General features: G+C 72.5%; 4 protein-coding genes across 6 annotated transcripts; 2 read left to right on the plus strand and 2 right to left on the minus strand.

Moving 5' to 3' along the window:
- The first annotated feature begins 152 nt into the window (after window positions 1-152).
- CDC42SE1 (CDC42 small effector 1) lies at window positions 153-5,026 on the plus strand. Of its 2 annotated transcripts, none has more exons than XM_075445152.1 (5): window positions 153-244; window positions 3,013-3,198; window positions 3,289-3,399; window positions 3,825-3,899; window positions 4,024-5,026. In XM_075445152.1, the coding sequence occupies exons 2-4, from the start codon at window positions 3,145-3,147 to the stop codon at window positions 3,894-3,896; spliced, it is 237 nt and encodes a 78-aa protein (XP_075301267.1). In that variant the 5' UTR covers window positions 153-244; window positions 3,013-3,144; the 3' UTR covers window positions 3,897-3,899; window positions 4,024-5,026. The 2 variants fall into 2 exon arrangements, with proteins under 2 accessions (XP_075301267.1, XP_075301268.1); XM_075445153.1 differs by lacking the exon at window positions 153-244 and adding an exon at window positions 1,106-1,227.
- Window positions 5,027-5,144: 118 nt separating this feature from the next.
- BNIPL (BCL2 interacting protein like) lies at window positions 5,145-6,729 on the minus strand. Its single transcript, XM_075445273.1, has 4 exons — window positions 6,094-6,729; window positions 5,748-6,015; window positions 5,462-5,682; window positions 5,145-5,231 (listed from the first exon to the last, which is right to left on the minus strand). The coding sequence occupies exons 1-4, from the start codon at window positions 6,162-6,164 to the stop codon at window positions 5,189-5,191; spliced, it is 603 nt and encodes a 200-aa protein (XP_075301388.1). The 5' UTR covers window positions 6,165-6,729; the 3' UTR covers window positions 5,145-5,188.
- An 82-nt stretch (window positions 6,730-6,811) lies between these two features.
- PRUNE1 (prune exopolyphosphatase 1) lies at window positions 6,812-11,073 on the minus strand. Of its 2 annotated transcripts, none has more exons than XM_075445130.1 (8): window positions 10,645-11,073; window positions 9,006-9,110; window positions 8,724-8,929; window positions 8,322-8,506; window positions 8,087-8,245; window positions 7,883-7,977; window positions 7,642-7,800; window positions 6,812-7,495 (listed from the first exon to the last, which is right to left on the minus strand). In XM_075445130.1, the coding sequence occupies exons 1-8, from the start codon at window positions 10,975-10,977 to the stop codon at window positions 7,175-7,177; spliced, it is 1,563 nt and encodes a 520-aa protein (XP_075301245.1). In that variant the 5' UTR covers window positions 10,978-11,073; the 3' UTR covers window positions 6,812-7,174. The 2 variants fall into 2 exon arrangements, with proteins under 2 accessions (XP_075301245.1, XP_075301246.1); XM_075445131.1 differs by lacking the exon at window positions 10,645-11,073 and adding an exon at window positions 9,634-9,985.
- Window positions 11,074-11,501: 428 nt separating this feature from the next.
- On the plus strand, window positions 11,502-16,394 carry CERS2 (ceramide synthase 2). The gene is made up of 11 exons (XM_075445138.1): window positions 11,502-11,577; window positions 12,689-12,862; window positions 13,399-13,516; window positions 13,601-13,719; window positions 13,865-13,922; window positions 14,014-14,064; window positions 14,337-14,429; window positions 14,614-14,742; window positions 14,814-14,920; window positions 15,002-15,155; window positions 15,381-16,394. The coding sequence occupies exons 2-11, from the start codon at window positions 12,690-12,692 to the stop codon at window positions 15,507-15,509; spliced, it is 1,131 nt and encodes a 376-aa protein (XP_075301253.1). The 5' UTR covers window positions 11,502-11,577; window position 12,689; the 3' UTR covers window positions 15,510-16,394.
- The last annotated feature ends 196 nt before the right edge of the window (window positions 16,395-16,590 follow it).

Genomic DNA, 16,590 nt, shown 5'->3' on the forward strand with positions numbered 1-16,590 from the left:
TACCGGGACTCCGGGACCCCCCCGCCCTGCCGGGACCCCCCCGCCCTGCCGGGACCCCCGGCCGCCCGGCCCCCCCCGCGCCCCCAGGGACCCCCCCTCCGCGGCCCTGCAGTGCCGGCGTTGTCCAGGGTGGGAGCTGTGCTGCGGGCCGGGCCGAGCCGAGCGGGGAGTGCCGCGTCCCGCACCCGCCGGGCCGCTGCGAGCCGGGCCCCCGCACCGCCACCCGCACTTCTCGCCGCGGCAGGTAACGGGGCCGGGGACGAGCCGAGGGGTGCGACCCCGCGGAAGGGCCCCCGAAAGCTCTCGGGGGGGGCGGGGAGGGCACCGGGCGCAGTACCGGGACGGGAGGGGGGCGGCGGGAGGACCCCCCTGGCAGCACCCTGCTCGGACCGGGGAGCCCTGCCGGGACCCCCAGCCCTGCAGGGACCCCCAGCCCTGTCCGGAGACCCCAGCCCTGCAGGGACCCCCAGCCCTACCAGGACCCCCCAGCCTTACCGGGACCCCCGGGGTTCCCAGCTCCACTGGGGCCCCCGAGCCCTACCAGGGCCCCGAGCCCCACCGGGACCCCCCAGGCCTGCAGGGACCCCCCAGCCTTAGAGGGACCCCCGGGGCCTTCAGCCCTTCTGGGACCCCCCAGCCCTACCGAGCCCCGCAGGTCCCCCACCCTTGCCGGCATCCGGTGCTCCCGGGGTGGCAGCCGTGACCGTCCCACGCAAAGGGGGTTCTCCCCCCACTTTGCGGCCCCATCCCGAGGTCCCGGGCCCGCAGCTGGGGGGTCCCGGGGTTCTCACCCAGCACGGCCCTGTACCCCCATGCCGCCCTCCCTGCCGAGCTTGGGGGGGACCCCAGCGGGCACCCCCGGCGCGTGTCGCCCCCACTGCTGGAGGGCCTGGAGCGGCCCCCCCCGAACAGCCGCGCTCCCCTGCCCGGTCCCCGCCGGTGACGCAGAGCCGCTGAGCGGTGGTTTCCCAACAGGGAAGTCATTTTGTCTCTGCCGGCCGGGCCGCAAGCCGCCCTCCCCGGGAGCAGGCCCCTCCGCCCGGGGGGGCTGAGATCGGGCACAACTCATTGCAGGGGTGGGCAAGCAGTGAGGGGGTTGCGTGAGACCCCCACAGAGGGCTGAACCGGGGCGGCTGCGGCCTGCGCGACCCACTGCTGATAACCGCCCGGAGCCGGGAGAGTGGCCGGATCTGGCCCCAGCTGTCGCCCTTCGCTGGGCGAGAGGACGTGAGGCCTGGGGGGTGCTGGGGGGTGGCTGTGGGGGGAGGAAGGAGGGGGCCGAGCGGGGGGGGTCGTGGCGGCTTGAACCCCTCGGGGGGGGTCAGATGGGGATTTGTCGGTGGCTTGTATGAGGCTGAGCACGCTCCTGGGGCTCGTTGGGGGGGGGGGACTAGATGTGATGCCGAATTTGGGGGGTACCCGGCCCCCGAGGCCTTTCATCCGCGCTGCCGGATCCGGCAGCGAGCCGGGTGTCATGGCGGGGGCCGGCTCCGGCAGCCTCACTTCCTAAGGAAGCGGAGCTGGAAGAAAAGGCAGCCCCCCCACCCCGGTCCGTCCGCCGTTGGGGGAGCGGCGGAGTGTGGCCGGGGCGCGGGTACGGCCTGGGCACGGCCGTGGTTTGCGCCACCCCGCCGTGTCGCAACCTGCCCGTTCTCAGCAGCCGCGCGGGCGGGGAGCCGGGGCCCAGACGCCAGGGTGAGGGGCTCGGGGGGCTCCCTCGGTCACGCCTCAGGTCTCCCCCTGGGACCTGGGGCCGGGCTGGCCGTGGGGTGCCCTGACGCCCCGGGGACGGGCTGCAGGTGCTGCCTGGTGGTGGGGCCGTCCCTGGGGCTGGATCCTGCCCGCTGGTCCTGACGAGGCCGCGAGCGGGGCCAGCGCCGGGGCAATGCAGCCCCGCGGGCTCGGAGCATCCCCGCGCAGCCGGGGGGTAGCACCCCGGTTTGGGCCCTGCTCCTCCCTGCCGCGGGCAGGAAGCGCCGGCCGGCGGCCGCGGACTTTGCACCCATCCGGCGTCGCCAGCGCAGGGGCAGAGGAAGGGACTTTTCCTGTTTGCCGACGCGGTGGGGTCCGGCACCCGTCTGCCACCGCGGCCAAGCTCCGGCCAAGCTCTGGCAAAACTCGGCCTTGTCTCGGCGCAGCTGCTAGCTGACCCCACACCGGCGTGGGGACTCTCCGGCGGCTGATACAGGGTTGTGCTCAGGCTGTGGCCTTTCACCGGGTGGGTGAGCTTTGCGCATGCCGACGGGTGCTTTTGCAGAGAGTTTTGTCTCTCCTTGGGGGGGGGGAGCACCGATATTGGGGGTGAACCCGCCTCTCCGCACCCCCCTTGGCTACCCCACCCAGGGCCGTGGGGGTTTGGGGTGCAGTCGCGCTGGCCGGGCAGAGCCCCCATTTTATCTTCCCCCGACTGCTTTTCGAGCCGGAGCGGAAGAGCTCAACCTCCGGCCCCTTTTCGGAAAGGCCGGGATATTTATAGCTGCCTGGCTCAGGGAGTTGGGATTTGCCATGGCCGCCTCCGTCCCCCCCATCCTGCTGCAGCATCCCTCAGCTGCGGCCTGCGCCGGGGCCAGATCCTGCCCTGGCCGTGGGGACAACGCCTCTCGGTCTCAGTGTGCTGCCCGGGCATCTGCCGGGGGTCTCTGTGCGATGCCTGGGGGGTCCCCTGGGGGTCTCTGTGCGATGCCTGTGGTCCTTTGGGTGGCCACAGGCTCCCTTTGGTCAACGGGAGGTGGATTTGGGGTGGATTTGGGGAGTCAGGACTGCAGACATCACCCCTCCCGTCACACCTGCAGCCAGCGGCTCCTCGCCACGCTGTGCCTCAGTTTCCCCAACCAGATGCATCAGCCGAGGGGCAGCTGGGGGCAGCTGTGGGTCAGGGCTGATCCTGCACCCCAACGTCCCCAACGCGTCTGTCCCCTTCCACCCGCCATCGAGCTCCGACATGTCCCTGCCCCTGGGGACAAACCCTTCCCAGCTGTGACGCAGCCCTTCCCCTGCTCTGCCTCCCTCCAGGTGTGTCCCCACCGACTCGGCCACCCCGACCAGGTCCCCCCATGGAGTGAGGCCACGTGGGGGTCTCTGCACCGGCGCGGTCCCCCCTCGCAGCCAGCCCGGCAGGGAGGGAAGCTGGACGCCACCGCGAATATGAGCGACTTCTGGCACAAGCTGGGCTGCTGCGTCGTAGAGAAGCCACAGCCCGTGAGTAGCTTCAGCCTGGCCGGTTCGGGAGGGTTTGGGGCCCTGGGGCCGTGGGCTCAGCGGGGGCTGACAGCCTTCCTCCGCTTGCAGAAGAAGAGGAGGAGACGGATCGACCGCTCCATGATCGGGGAGCCCATGAACTTCGTCCACCTGACGCATATTGGCTCTGGCGACATGGCCGCAGGCGAAGGCCTGCCCATGGTACCCTGCCCACGCGCGCGGTCGGGGTGCTGGGTCGTACGGTTGGGTGGTGGAGTCTCACAGTTGGGTGGTGGGTATCATGGTTGGGTGCTGGGTGTCGTGGTTGGGTGGTGGGTGTCAGTGTTGGGGTGGTAGAGTCTCATGGTTGGGTACTGGGTGTCATGGTTGGGTGGTGGTGGGTGTCATGGCTGGGTGATGAGTGTTGCTATGGGGGTGGTGGGTCCCAGTTGGGTGATGGGTGTCAATGCTGGGGTGGCAGAGACCCACAGTTGGGTGGTGGAGTCTCACCGGTGCATGACAGGTGTTGGGGTGGGGTGAAGCGGCCTCATCTTTGGGTGACAGGTCTTGCACTCGGGTGATGGGGTGGCACAGTTGGGTGATGGGTCCCGCAGCGGTGCTGACGGAGCTCTGCCCCCTCCCCGCAGACTGGTGCCGTCCAGGAGATGAGGTCCAAGGGTGGGCGGGAGCGACCGTGGAGCAGCTCCCGGGTCTTGTAGCGTGTGAGTACCTGGCTGTGCAGCCCCGAGCGCCCGCTGTCCCCCTCCGGGGCACCACCGCCAATTAACACACCCAAACGAGCTACCGGTTGTGCGATTCTGTAACCTGGCTTCTCGGATTTTGCAGATTCCTGGCTTTTCCAGCCCAAACTTGAACTGCCTGGTCCCCCAGCTGGAGGAGAAGCTGACCTCGAGCTCTTTAACCCCGCGGTAATTTATGCAGAGCGATCCTCGCCCGGCTCCCGGTGGCTGCTGGTCGTGTCCCCTCCTGGCAGAGCCCTCCTTCCCCGAGGCGGCGGGGCGGCGGGGCAGGGCGGGGGCAGGGACGGCGGCCCTCACCTCGTGCCCGGCCGGGATTTCAGCTGAAAGGACGCAGCCGCCCTCCCGAAGCACGCCGGGAGCTGCCGGGCGCAGCCCGGATGTGCCAAATCCTCCCCGTCCTCCTTTTGCCCTTCGGCCCCTCTCCGCGCCGGGCTGCGGTGCCTCAGCTTCCCCGGGGATTGCGGCGAGGCCGGGCCTGGCGCGGCGGCTGATTTGGCACGCTCCCGGAAAGGCGCAGAAGAGCAAAACTGGGATGAAACCCCCCCATTTCAGTGTCTCGCCAGCAGCGGCTCAGCGCCGATGCCACCGACGAGCCCACGGTGCCTCCAGCCGGCCTTTCCACCACTGGCCAACCGCCACCTTCCTTCTTTTTTAGGATATATATATTTTTTAAGCTCAAAAAGCCAACTAGGCAGCCTCTGCCGCCTCGGAGGCCGGACCGCGGTGGGGCCGCCTCCACCCAGGATTGCCACCGGGGTCTCACCGGCACCGGCCGAGGCAGGACGGGGCCCCCCTCCAGGAGGGACTGGGGCTCCCGAATTCGCGCACGGGTGTACATAGTTTCAATAGCGCCGGGATTTATTAAGTAGCGCGTGCTGGGCGTCGTGGCGGGAGGCAGAGGCTTGCCCCGTCGCCATGCTCCCCGCCACGCCGGGATGCTCCCGCACGGAGCTGGGCCTGGCCAGCCCCGCGGTGCACTCGGCCTTGGTAAGCGAGCGCCGAGGCTTGATTTGGTTTTCCCTCCCCTGGGAAGAACAACCCCCCCTTGAAATAAAACCCTTGTGCTGGCCCGAGGAGCGCGTCCGCGAGCTGCCGGGCTCCTCGCCTCCCTCTGCTGCTGGGGTGCTGCCAGCCGGTGAGGCCTCCGCACGCACACGGCGCACCGCGCTCCCGGCCTTTATTCACCCGCGGGGACCGCGTTGGGCACGCCGAGAGCCCCCAGTGCCACCGCTTGTCCCTTCGTGTCCCCGTCACCACGCCGCGTCCCGGCTGCCATCCCAGCTCGGCTCCAGCCTGTGGGGATAGGAGAGAGGAGAGGGAGAGGGAGAGGAGAGCGTCGGTGGCCCCCAGACGCCAGCCCTGCGGGGGGGACTCACCGCCGGATGGGCTCAGGGACGTGTGGGGCTGGGGGAGACGGCGGGTGAGGCCCCCCCGGCTCCTTACCCCCTCGTGCACCGGGGCCAGCTCACCAGGAGGTGAACAGCCCCGTGCGAGGCCTCGCACGCGCGTGTGAGCAACCCTACCTGAGAAAGGGCCGGGCAAGCGTCACGAGTGCCTTGATGTACCAGGTGGGGTGGATGATGGTCACCGCCTGCAGACTCTTCCGGAGCCTGGGAAGCACCGCGACGCTCCGGGGCTCACCGCCAGCCCGGCGCGCTCCCTGGGACCCCCGGCGCGCTCCCCGCCACCCCCAGCAAGCTCCCCGGGACCCCTGGTGTGCTCCCCACCACCCCCGGTGCGCTCCCTGGGACCCCCAGCACGCTCCCCGCCGATCCAGAGCCCGGTAGCACCGCGTCATCCAGTCGTAGCCGTAGCGGGGGATGCTGCTGCACGGGAGGTGGCGGGCGGCCAGTGAGCGTGGCAGCGGGGCGAGAAACCGGGGGTCCCCCGCCGCGGCCGGGTCTCACCCTCCCGCTCGAAGCCGTCGCTGCCCGAGGGCGTCTCCAGCGCGTCCAGGTCCAGGTCGATGCTGGCGTTGGGTGAGCGCTCGCAGCTCTCGGTCCGCTCCGGCGCTGGCAGCCGCCGCTGCATGAGCCGCGGAACAGCCCCGGCCCCCGGGGACCCCTCAGGCAAGGGCCTGGCGGGGACGGGGCTGGGGGTCAGCAGGTCCCCAGCGGGGAGCGAGTTTGGGAGTGCCGCTCCCATCGCCCCTTACCCGGGGAAGTCCTCGTCCTGCCACTCGTCGCTCAGGTCCAGGCCATCCCCGGTGGCCGTCCCCGCGGCCATCCCTGCCACCGTCACCTGTGGAGAGACGCCAGCCGCAGCTCGAGGCCTGGCCCCGCGGTGCTCGCGCGTCCCCCGCCAGCTCCACACTGAGCCGCACCCCGTTCCCACCTCTACCACCCCGTTTCCAAACCGAAAGCAGACGCGAACGGGTGCGCCCAGCTGCCGGGAGACGGCGCGGACGCTCCCCGGGGACCCCCAGCGCAGCCCCGCTCAACCCTCTATGAGACCTCAGAGACTCCCGGCAGCGGGGCCGCTCACCTCTCCGGGGGCCTACCCCCCTGGGCTCCGCACCGGTGACGGCTCCGGTGGCGGCACTGGTGGCTCAGGCTCCGGTGAGGTACTGGTGGCTCACCCAAACTGGTCTGGCCTCATTCGCAGCCGGCGCAGGCCACGGCTCATCGCGGCACGACCGGTTTCCCCCCGACGGGGCCGGATTTGGGGGTTCGGCCGCCCCGAGCCCCCCGTCCCCGCTCTGGGGCCCTGAAATGCTCCTCGGAGCTGGACGGGCGTTAGCGGGGGTCTGCAGCCCAGGAGCAGGGGGGGTTTGCCCCCCAGGATGCCCGCGGTGCGTGTGGGCCCTCGCCGGGCACCCCGGGGGAGCGCGGCCGCGCGGGGCCCGTCGCAGAAGGAGAGCCGGGAGCCGAAAGTGGAAAAAAGAGGGAAATTTAATCCTGGGAGCGCGTGGGTGACCGGCGCGGGGCGGCTGCGCAGCCGGACCCACCAGCTGGGGCCCCGCAGCCCCCCCAAGGGGCGCAGAACCGCAAGAGCTCGTTAACCCCCCCCCAACGCCTTCGCTAATTGGGTGCGGGTGCTGCCCCAGCCCCGCTGCCCGTGGGGTCCCCGAAAACCCACCCCGGGCGAGCAAACCCCCGCGGGGCCGTCGGGGCGGGGGGCAAACCGCACTGAGGCCCCGTCCTCGTCAGGGAGCCGAGCTCTAACGAGCCGCGGCCGGGCGCCCCGCCGGGACCCGCGTGGGGACCCCAGCGCCTCGGAGCCCCCCGCGCCCGCTCTCACTGCGGGGGGCTGGGGGGCTGCGCGGCGGCCAGGCGGCCGACCCGCTCCAGGACCTCCCGGGGGCACAGGGGGGGCACGGCCTGCGCCAGCGGGCATTCCTCCACCAGGCTGTTGACGGGGGTGGGCGGCGGGGCCCCCTCCTCCGCCGGCCCCCCGGCAGCGCCCGCCGGCCCCAGGGCCGCCCGCAGCACCGGCAGGACCTTCTTGCGCGACGCCAAGGCGTTGCCCTGGGCGTAGGAGCCCACGCAGGGCCAGGGGCTCCCGAGGGGCTGCAGCAGCAGGGGCGGCTCCGTCGCCTCCTCCAGCGCCCGGCACACCTGCGAGGGGGGAAAGGGGGGCAGCTGGGACCCCCCGCCAGCACCCCCAAAATCGGGGGGGATCGGGGCGAACCGCAGCGGAGACCCGCCCGGCTCCCGCTGAGACCCCCGCACCGAGGGGTTGGGGCGCCCGGCCCCCCACTCACTGCGCTGCGGAGGGTCTCGCGCCGGCTGTAGACCGCGAGCTGCCGGGAGGGCTCGTAGTGCTCGTTAAAAGAGATCGTCATGGCCACCAGCCCGGCGTAGCCCCGCGCCTGGCAGAAGGCGTCCAGGTCCCGCAGCAAGCCGGGCCGGCGCAGGAAGGTCTGGGGGGGGGCAGAGACCGATGTCACCCCGCTGTCCCCATTGTGCCACCCCTTGCCTCAGTTTCCCCCCGCCAAGCTTCACCTCCAGGTCCTCATAGATGGCGCTGACGGCGAGGAGCAGCTCATCGCCGGAGAGGACTTTGAGGTCCTTCCGCAGCATCTGCTCCGTCGTCAGCCCTGCGACACGAGAGGGGCCCAGCGTGAGCCCCGGGGCCGCGTCCTCGTCCCCAAGGAGAGGGGTCTGTCCCAGCACCCGCTCCCAGCCAGACCCCGCGCGCCACCGGACCTGAGACATCAAACTTGGCCGCTTGCAGGGCTTCGAAGATGGTGTCGCGGGCCGGCAGCTCGGGGAACCTCTCCTCGAGCAGGGAGACGCACGCCACGTCGCGGGGCGTCACCTTGCCGGCGGCCGGGCTCAGGTTGACGCAGTCCAGCAGGATGGTGCCTGGGGAGGACAAGTGGGGGCCATCAGTCCCCCCCGTCCCCCTCGGGTGGGCTCCGCGAGCGCCGCCCGCCCTCACCGTGCAGCAGCGCGGCCGTGGGTCTGTCCAGCACGCCTGGGGGGCCCTGGGCGATCCGCTCGGTCACCAGCGTGGCGCAGGAGCCCACCGGCTCGGCTGTCACCCGGCAGCCGGCAGCGCGGGCCCCTTCCAGCGGCCGGTGGTCGAGGACCTCCACCACGGCCTCTTCCAGTGCGGCGTCCGCGCTGGCAGGCGAGAGGGGGACGGTGAGAGCCCCGGCACGGCCCCGGCAATGCGTCCCCCGCAGCAGAGCCCGGAAACCCCCCGCATTCCTCTCCTTCTGCCCCAAAAATGCCCCGGGACGGGCAAGGCTGTGCCCACCCCAGCTCAAAATCAAGCACGGAGGAAGCGCGGCTTTGGGTGGGGGGCCCCGGCGGTCCCCACGCCCCCTCCCCGGCTCACCCCGGCAGGACGTGGTGATCGACCAGCGTCAGGGTGAGCAGCCCGGCGCGGTGCAGCGCGCCCAGGTCCACCTCGTCCCGGAAGACGAGCGAGGCGGCGGGGATGCCCTGCTCCCGCAGCAGGAACGTCGTCTCCGTCCGCAGGGCGAAGTCGGCGCGAGGGATGTTCAGCACCGGGATGAAGGCGGCTCTGGGAGCCGGGGCGGTCTGCGGTGGGGGGGCCACAGCCCGTGAGGCGTCCCCCAAGCCCCCGGCCGCCCCCGAGCCCGCGGGCGAGCCTCACCTGTGCCAGGAAATAGGCCAGGGCCAGGGCCGAGACGGTGGAGTCCAGGTCACAGGCCTCGTTGCCCATCACCACGTGGACCTCCTGGTGCCGCCGGACGCGCTCCTGCCGGGGCGTGAGGCCTCAGGCACGGCAGTGCCGCGGCCCCCAGCGCCAAAGCCCCCCGAGCCGGTCCCTTCCCCTCCGCTGCCCCTGAGGGGACGTGCCGGTGTCCCCGGGGCCACTCCTCGGGGGTGCCACCCACAGATGCCACCTGCCAGCACCCATCTCCCCACTGCCGGCGGCGGCAGCGGACGGGCTCCCGGCGTCCCCGGAGCACCGAACAGCCCGGCACCCTCAGCGCCAGACCTGGCCGGGATCTGTTTCTGGCACCTCACGTTTCGGGGGCGCGTGGGCGAAACGGGGCGCACCGGGGCCCCGCGGAGCACGGGCAAACCCTGCTCGGCCACGAGCCACCGCGGCAGGGGGACGGGGCCTGTCCCACCCCGGGGACGCCGTCACGGCCCCGGGAGCCTTCAGCATCTCAACCCCGGACCAAAGCGGTTTCCCCAAGGACGGTGAGAGGGGAGGCAGCGTGGGGCTGGCTGCTGCCCCCCAAAACACAAAGTTTCACCCCTTTTTTTCTTGCCTGCAGCAGGAAAAAAAGCATCACCCCCGTCCCCGCGCAGAACCCCTGTCCCTGGCACCCGGCGCCCATCCGGCCGTGCTCGAGGGGGCCGCTGTCCCCGGGCCCCTTCTCGGGGACGATTCCCGCCTGCCACCACCCGGACTCGCCCGTTTGATCCGCACGAGCCGAGGCGGGAACCAGGGCGGGCGGCTGTGGCGTCCCCCCGCAGCGGGCCAGGGCCCCGCGCCCGTGTGCTGCGAGCGGGGGGACAAGGCCGCAGGGGAGCCCCCGGCCGGGGAAGTGCCCTGGGGTGTCCCCGGGGCGGTGGGCTGTCGCGGGGCCGAGGGGCTCCCCTGGGCACCCCTGCGCCCGGTCCCCCTGCACCCCAAGCCCTCTGCACCCCAGTCTCCATGCACCCCGAGCCCCTGGGCACCCAGTCTCCATGCACCCCAGTCCCCCCTGCACCCCAGTCCCCGGACACCCAGCTCCTCCCTGCACCCAGTCCCCCTGCACCCCAAGCCCCCCGCACCCCAGTTCCCCTGCACCCCAGTTCCCTTGCACCCCAAGCCTTCTGCACCCCAGTTCCCCTGCATCCCAGTTCCCCAGGCACCCAGTTCCCCTGCATCCCAAGCCCCTGGGCACTCAGCCCCCCTACACCCCAGTTCCCCAGGCACCCCAAGCCCCTGTGCACCCAGTTCCTTTGCTCCACAGTTAGCCAGGAACCCAGTTCCCCTGCACCCCAAGCCCCCCAGTCCCCCTGCACCCCGAGCCTTCTGCACCCCAGTTCCCCTGCATACCCCAGTTCCCCTACACCCCCAGCCCCTGGGCACTCAGCCCCCTACACCCCAGTTCTCCTGCACCCCAGTTCCCCAGGCACCCAGTTCCCCTGCACCCCAAACCTTCTGCACCCAGTTCCCCTGCACCCCAAGGCCCTGGGCACCCAGTCCCCCCGCACCCCAGTTTCCATGCACCCTGCTCCCCTGGGCACCCCACTCCCCCCGTGTTCCCCCGTCCCCCCCCGGGCCCCGCTACCTGCAGCACCGCCCGGGTCCCCTCCACGAACCGCTCCATCGCGGCGCCGAGCCGCGCCCCGAACCGCCCGGCCCCCGCCAGCCCAGTACAGCCCAGTACAACCCAGTACGGCCCCAACCCCGCCGCCCTTGTCAGGCTTCGGGGCGTGGCCTCCCGCGCGGGTTGGCGGGAAAGGGGGCGGCCCCCCGGCTCCCGGGGCGTGCGGTGGGGACCCAGCGCTCGTCCATCCTCCGTGGAGACCCCACGGGGGGTCCCTGGGGACAGGAGCGGGGGGGACACACGCGTGGGGGATGGGGGGTCTCCTTCCTCACCCGCCACCGGGACCACCCGCATCTTTCTAGTGGCCTTAACACGGGAGGGTTCCGCGGGTGCGGGGGGGACACGCGCAGCCCCGCGCCCGAGACGCGGCCTCAGCCCTTGGCAAATAAAGGACTCGATCCACGGACACGCGGGTTCGGGGCGCCCCCGTGGGGTGCAGCGGCGCGGCCGGTAGGGGGCGCCACGCACAGGGACCGCCGCTAACGGCGGGGTGGCGTAGAGGGGTGCGGGGGGACCGGGGGGTGTCCATAGGGGTCCGGGGGGGGGGGGTGAGGTCCGGGGGAGTCCACAGGGGTCCGGGGGGGTCCACAGGGGTCCGTGGTGGGGGTGTGAGGTCCACAGGGGTCCGTGGGGGGGGTGCGGCCCGCGGGGGACGAGCACGGCGCGGGCGCGCGGCTGGGTCCGCCCGTCCGCCGGTGCCGCCCTCCACCCCCCCCGCCGATCGCCCCCCGGCGATGGATTGCTCACGCCTGGCGCCCCGCCCCGCTCCCCTCCGGGCCCGCGGCGTTGGCGGTGACGTCACTCCCGCCCGCTGCCTGGCGCGGGGCGCGCGGGGGGGGGAGGGGGGCACCGAGCGGCAGCGCGAGGCGGCGGCGGCGGCTCCGGGCGCGGCGCGTGAGTGGGGCCGGGGGGAGGGGCGGGGCCGCGCCGGGCCGCTTCCCACCCCCGCAGCCCCCGGGGCTCCCCGGTGCGGCGGGCCCGGGCCTGCGGGCTCGGCCCCGGGCGGGGCGGGGGCAGCCGGTTCCCTCCCCGCGCTCCAGGCCCCGAGCCCGGCCGCAGGCCCCGCCGGGGGAGGGCGGGGGCGGCCCCAGCCTCCGGTGCCCCCCGGGACCCGCTCGGTGCCCGCCGGGACCGCCCCTGAACCACCCCGGGAGGGGCCGGGACCTTCCCGTTACCGGCCCGGGGGCATCAACACCCCCCCCCCCCCCGCCCGGGTCCGGCTGCCCGCGGGGGGAAGAGGCCGGCGGGGACGGGCGAGCCGGGCCCCGGGGGCTTCCCCCGCCGCGTCCGGGCCGCGGAGCTGCTCCCGGTGACCCCCTGAGCCCCGCGGGGCCCGGCTGAGCGGCGGGGGCGGCTCCGGGCCCCGCTTCCCCCCCAGGCGGGGGGCTCCGGGCCTTGGTTCCCCCCCAGGCCTCGGGGCGGGGGGCTCCGGGCCCGGGATCAAGCCCCCGGGATGCGGGCACAGGGCTTGGGGGAGGAAACCACATCGGGGTGGTCCCCCCCGGCCCCCCCTTCCTCCTCCTCCTCCCCGTCCCGGCCGTGCCCGCTGCCGGCCCCGCCGCGCCGCCGGGGGAGGCCTCGGCACCGGGGAGCGGCCGGTTCCCGGCCAAGGCCCTGTCCCGCCGGTGGGAGCGGGACCCGGCCTCGGTTAATCATCACCCGCCGACCTCCCGCCGCGGGGGGCAAAGTCCGGCCCGGCCGCAGCCGAGCCCGGCCGCCGCCAGCAGCACCGGGGGGGCTTCCAGCACCCGCCCAGCGCCCACCGGGAGCCCACCCAGAGCCCAGCCAGGGGCTGCCAGGAGCCCACCCAGCACCCACCCGCAGCCCAGCCAGGGGCTCGCTGGGAGCCCACCCGGAGCCCAGCTGGGAGCCCACCCAGAGCCCACCCAGGGCCTCACCGGGAGCCGAGGCGCAGCTCGGGGCACAGCGACCGCCTGCGCGCAGGGCCCGGGTCCGGCCGCGCGGGGCTGCGGGGAGCCCCCCTCACCCCCCCCTTCCCCCCCAGCATGTTCCAGACCCTGTACAGCTACTTCTGGTGGGAGCGGCTCTGGCTCCCGGCGAACCTCACCTGGGCCGACCTGGAGGACCGGGATGGGCGCGTCTACGCCAAGGCCTCCGACCTCTACATCACCCTGCCCTTGGCCTTCCTCTTCCTCATCGTGCGGCACCTCTTTGAGACGTGAGTCCCTTCCCTGGGGTGGGGGGACAATCCCCGGGGGCTGGGGGCACGCTGTGGGGTCACCCCGCGACGTGTCGCCTGCCTGGGGGTGCCCGTGGCACCCCGGGGGTCCTGTGCCCCCCCCCAGCGCCCGCTGCGGGCCGGGCGCGGCCCCGGCGCCCGCACAGACCCGGCTTTGTGCATCCCCCGCTGCCCTCGTCGCGGCACGGGCCCGGCGTTTGCGGAGCGATCCGTTGGGCAAACAATGGCGAGCCGAGGCCGGGGACAGAGCGGGCTTTGTTGGGACGGCGGCAGAAGGGGGGAGAGCCCTTCGCCGGGGTGGATGCGGCCCTGCCGCTGCATGGGGGGCCAGGCCCCCAACCCCGGGCTGCGGAGGGACCCGGGGGATTCGCCGGTGGTAAACCCCAGCCGGGAGAAGCAGCAGCGGGGTGGGGAAACTGAGGCACGGCTGCGGGTCCCCGGGTGGCTTCGCTGGGGCCACGGCAGCCGGGTGACCGGGGCTGGGGACGTTCTGCGTCCCCCGGCTCCTTCCGCAGGTACGTGGCCACCCCCCTGGCCGGGCTGCTGAACGTCAAGGAGAAGATCAGGTTAAAAGCCACCCCCAACGCCGTGCTGGAGAAGTTTTACGCTGCCACCACCAAGCACCCCAAGCAGGTGAGGGGAAGGGGGGGCCCCCGGGCGGGCGGCGGGGCCGGGGCGCGGCCGCGGCGCGGCGGTGACGTCCCTGCCGTCCCCCAGGCCGACGTGGAGATGCTCTCCAAGAAGAGCGGCTGCACGGTGCGGCAAGTGGAGCGCTGGTTTCGCCGCCGCCGCAACCAGGACCGGCCCAGCCTGCTGAAGAAGTTCAGGGAGGCCAGGTGAGACCCCCGCGCCCGGCGTCACCGTCACCCTGCCCGCAGCGGGCGGGGGCCCCCGCGAGGGCGCAGCGTGGGGCCGGGGGGTCCGTCCGTCTCCCTCCCTCGCCCGGTGCCCGCCTGAGGACCGTCTGCTTCCTTTTTCCAGTTGGCGATTCACCTTTTACCTTCTTGCTTTCATTGCTGGCATGGCTGTCATAGTGGATGTGAGTGTCGTGCCCCCCTCCCTGCCCGCACCCGGCCCCCCCGGCCCCCTCTAACGCCTCTCGCTCTCTCTCTGCCCCCCGCGTCCCGCAGAAGCCCTGGTTCTACGACCTGCGGGAGGTGTGGAAGGGGTACCCCATCCAGGTGAGCGCGCGGCCCCGCGCCGGCCCCTCCCGCCGTGGGGGCTGCCCGGGCGACCGGAGCCGGGAACCGGAGCCCCCGGGGCGCAGGGGGGGTCTCTCCGGGCTCGCGCAGCGTCTCTGGCGCCCGTGTGGGTTTGTGGGGAGGGGGTTTGCGCGCCGTGGGGTGCGGAAGGGTCCCCGGGACACCCGTGGGTCTGACTGGTGCCGACGGAAGGGGATCGAGACCCCCTGGGGCACGCGGAGGATCCCCCCAGCGCGGCTCTTGCCCCGCAGAGCATGCTGCCCTCCCAGTACTGGTACTACATGATCGAGCTCTCCTTCTACTGGTCCCTGCTCTTCAGCATCGCCTCCGACGTCAAGCGCAAGGTGGGCTGCGGCGGGGGGGGGCACAGCGACGCCTTGGCCTTGGCCGGGTTCTCTTCGCCCTCGCGGCGCTGGGGAGCAGCGGCCTGGGGGGCCGGGGGGCCGCGGAGGGCGGCGTGGGGCTGAGCGCGGCGCGGGGTGGGAGCCGGGCCGCTGTGACCCCCGGCCCCCCCTTCCCTGGGCGCAGGACTTCAAAGAGCAAATCATCCACCACGTCGCCACCATCATCCTCATCAGCTTCTCCTGGTTCGCCAACTACATCCGCGCGGGGACCCTCATCATGGCCCTGCACGACTCGGCGGACTATCTGCTGGAGGTACGGCCCCCTCGCCCCCTCCCCCGCCCCGCTGCCCCCCGCCCCCCCGCTCACCCCCCGCTGCCCCGCAGTCCGCCAAGATGTTCAACTACGCCGGCTGGAGAAACACCTGCAACAACATCTTCATCGTCTTCGCTGCCGTCTTCATCGTCACCCGCCTGGTCATCCTGCCCTTCTGGTGAGTGGCCGGGGAAGGGGCGGGGGGACGCGCGGCGGGTGGGCGGCCACTCCCCGTGCCTGACGGGGCTGCTCCTCGCAGGATCATGCACTGCACGGTGGTCTACCCGCTGGACCTCTACCCGGCCTTCTTCGGCTACTACTTCTTCAACTTCATGATGGTGGTGCTGCAGTCGCTGCACATCTTCTGGGCCTACTTCATCATCCGCATGGCCCAGAAGTTCATAACTGGAAAGGCAAGAGGGGGCTGGGGGCGGGTGGGGAGATGCTGCCGCGGGGTGAGGGGGGGATCGGGGGGTTGCAGGGGAGACCCCCAAACCGGGAAGCACGACTGCGCTTGGCGTCCCGACTCCCGGAGAGCCCTGGGGGGGAGGAACCGGCGGTGGTGGCGTGGGGGAAACCGAGGCACGGCAGGAACAGGGGGTGCCGCTGACCGAGCCCCCCCTTTCCCCCCCCCGCAGGTAGTGGAGGATGAGAGGAGCGACCGTGAAGAGACGGACAACTCTGAGGAGGAGGAGGAGGCAGCGAAGAACGGGCCCCTCTCCAACGGCCACCCCGTCCTCAACAACAACCACCGCAAAACCGACTGAGCGCCCTCGCCCCGTCTCCGCGCTGCCGGGGGCCGAGCCCGGGGGGTGTCAGGTCCCACCGACGCCACCTCGCGCAGCGCCGGGGTCCCCGTCCCCTCCATCCTCTCCTCTCCGTGGTCCGGCAGAGCAAAGCGGGACCTCGGAGAGCCCGGCTTGGCCCCCAGCCCCCTCCGTCGCCGCGGTGCCGGGGGTGGCTGCGGTCGCTGCTCCCCTGCCCCGCGCTCGCCGCCGGGGCCCTTTCTGCCTCCCACCCGCTGCCTTAAGCCCCGGCCGCGCCCGGGACGGGCAGAGCCAGGACGGCTCCCGCCCGCGTCCCCCCGGGACGGCTCCTTCCCCGGCTCCAGCCCCTCGCCGGGCTCCGGCCCGCTGCGATCCCCCTTTTCCCGACCACCCCTCGGCGGAGGGGAGCGCGTCCCGCAGCCCCCGCCTCAGACACCGGGCACGGGCCCCTCTGGTGGGCGGCGGGGTGGGACGAGGGGCGCGAGGGCCCGGAGGTGTCGGGGCGGCGCGGTGACGCTGGGGACGGGCGCCGGGGCAGGCGGCTGCGGGGTTCGGTCCCTGCGGTTGCCCCGAGGAGCCGAGTCCCCTCGCTGCTGTAAAGGGGCTCCGAGGCTCTGCCCTCGGCGGCCGCTCCCGGTCCCGTCCCCGGCCGGAACAGGACAAGTTGGCACCTGGGTTGTTTTTGTTTCTATTTATTTGGGAGACAGAAGGAACCGGGCTCAGCTCTGCCTCCCGCGCCCTCCCGGGGCGCGGCGAGACCTCCCCGCGCAGAGGGCTGGGGGAAAAGGACCATTAACCAACGTCAGACCAAAACGTGTTTTGTTGTTTTTGTTTTTTAAAAAAAAATAAAAGGTTAAATATATTGAAAGTTAAAAACTAATAAACTTCGGTATAAAAAATGAAGGGCTCGGGCGTCTTCTGTGGCCCTGGCTGCTGCGGGGCCGCTCGCTTGGCCGCAGCCCCCATTCGCTTTCACTGCGGCAGCGCTAGAAGTGGGCAGACAGGAGGATTTTGGTATTTTTATAATTTCTCCTTTTTCCCCTCCCCGGAAGCTCTCCACGTCTTCCAAGCCAGCCAGGAG

The sequence above is a fragment of the Opisthocomus hoazin genome, chromosome 30 (genome assembly GCF_030867145.1).
Source record: "Opisthocomus hoazin isolate bOpiHoa1 chromosome 30, bOpiHoa1.hap1, whole genome shotgun sequence".
In the NCBI taxonomy this organism is placed as follows: Eukaryota; Metazoa; Chordata; class Aves; order Opisthocomiformes; family Opisthocomidae; genus Opisthocomus; species Opisthocomus hoazin.

What these genes read in the sequence shown, in the direction of transcription:
- PRUNE1 (XM_075445130.1), bottom strand. Translation starts at nt 10,977, where the DNA reads ATGCGGGTGGTCCCGGTGGCGGGTGAGGAAGGAGACCCCCCATCCCCC. An exon ending in GGACCCGGGCGGTGCTGCAG is followed by an intron (nt 9,111 to 10,644) that starts GTAGCGGGGCCC and finishes ACGCCCCGGCAG; the next exon opens with GAGCGCGTCCGGCGGCACCA. An exon ending in GATCACCACGTCCTGCCGGG is followed by an intron (nt 8,507 to 8,723) that starts GTGAGCCGGGGA and finishes CTCGCCTGCCAG; the next exon opens with CGCGGACGCCGCACTGGAAG.
- BNIPL (XM_075445273.1), bottom strand. Translation starts at nt 6,164, where the DNA reads ATGGCCGCGGGGACGGCCACCGGGGATGGCCTGGACCTGAGCGACGAG. An exon ending in CAGGACGAGGACTTCCCCGG is followed by an intron (nt 6,016 to 6,093) that starts GTAAGGGGCGAT and finishes CGTCCCCGCCAG; the next exon opens with GCCCTTGCCTGAGGGGTCCC. An exon ending in CAGCAGCATCCCCCGCTACG is followed by an intron (nt 5,683 to 5,747) that starts GCTACGACTGGA and finishes TGGGGGTCCCAG; the next exon opens with GGAGCGCACCGGGGGTGGTG.
- CDC42SE1 (XM_075445152.1), top strand. Translation starts at nt 3,145, where the DNA reads ATGAGCGACTTCTGGCACAAGCTGGGCTGCTGCGTCGTAGAGAAGCCA. An exon ending in TCGTAGAGAAGCCACAGCCC is followed by an intron (nt 3,199 to 3,288) that starts GTGAGTAGCTTC and finishes CTCCGCTTGCAG; the next exon opens with AAGAAGAGGAGGAGACGGAT. An exon ending in CAGGCGAAGGCCTGCCCATG is followed by an intron (nt 3,400 to 3,824) that starts GTACCCTGCCCA and finishes CCCTCCCCGCAG; the next exon opens with ACTGGTGCCGTCCAGGAGAT.
- CERS2 (XM_075445138.1), top strand. Translation starts at nt 12,690, where the DNA reads ATGTTCCAGACCCTGTACAGCTACTTCTGGTGGGAGCGGCTCTGGCTC. An exon ending in CCTCCGACGTCAAGCGCAAG is followed by an intron (nt 14,430 to 14,613) that starts GTGGGCTGCGGC and finishes CCCTGGGCGCAG; the next exon opens with GACTTCAAAGAGCAAATCAT. An exon ending in CGGCGGACTATCTGCTGGAG is followed by an intron (nt 14,743 to 14,813) that starts GTACGGCCCCCT and finishes GCTGCCCCGCAG; the next exon opens with TCCGCCAAGATGTTCAACTA.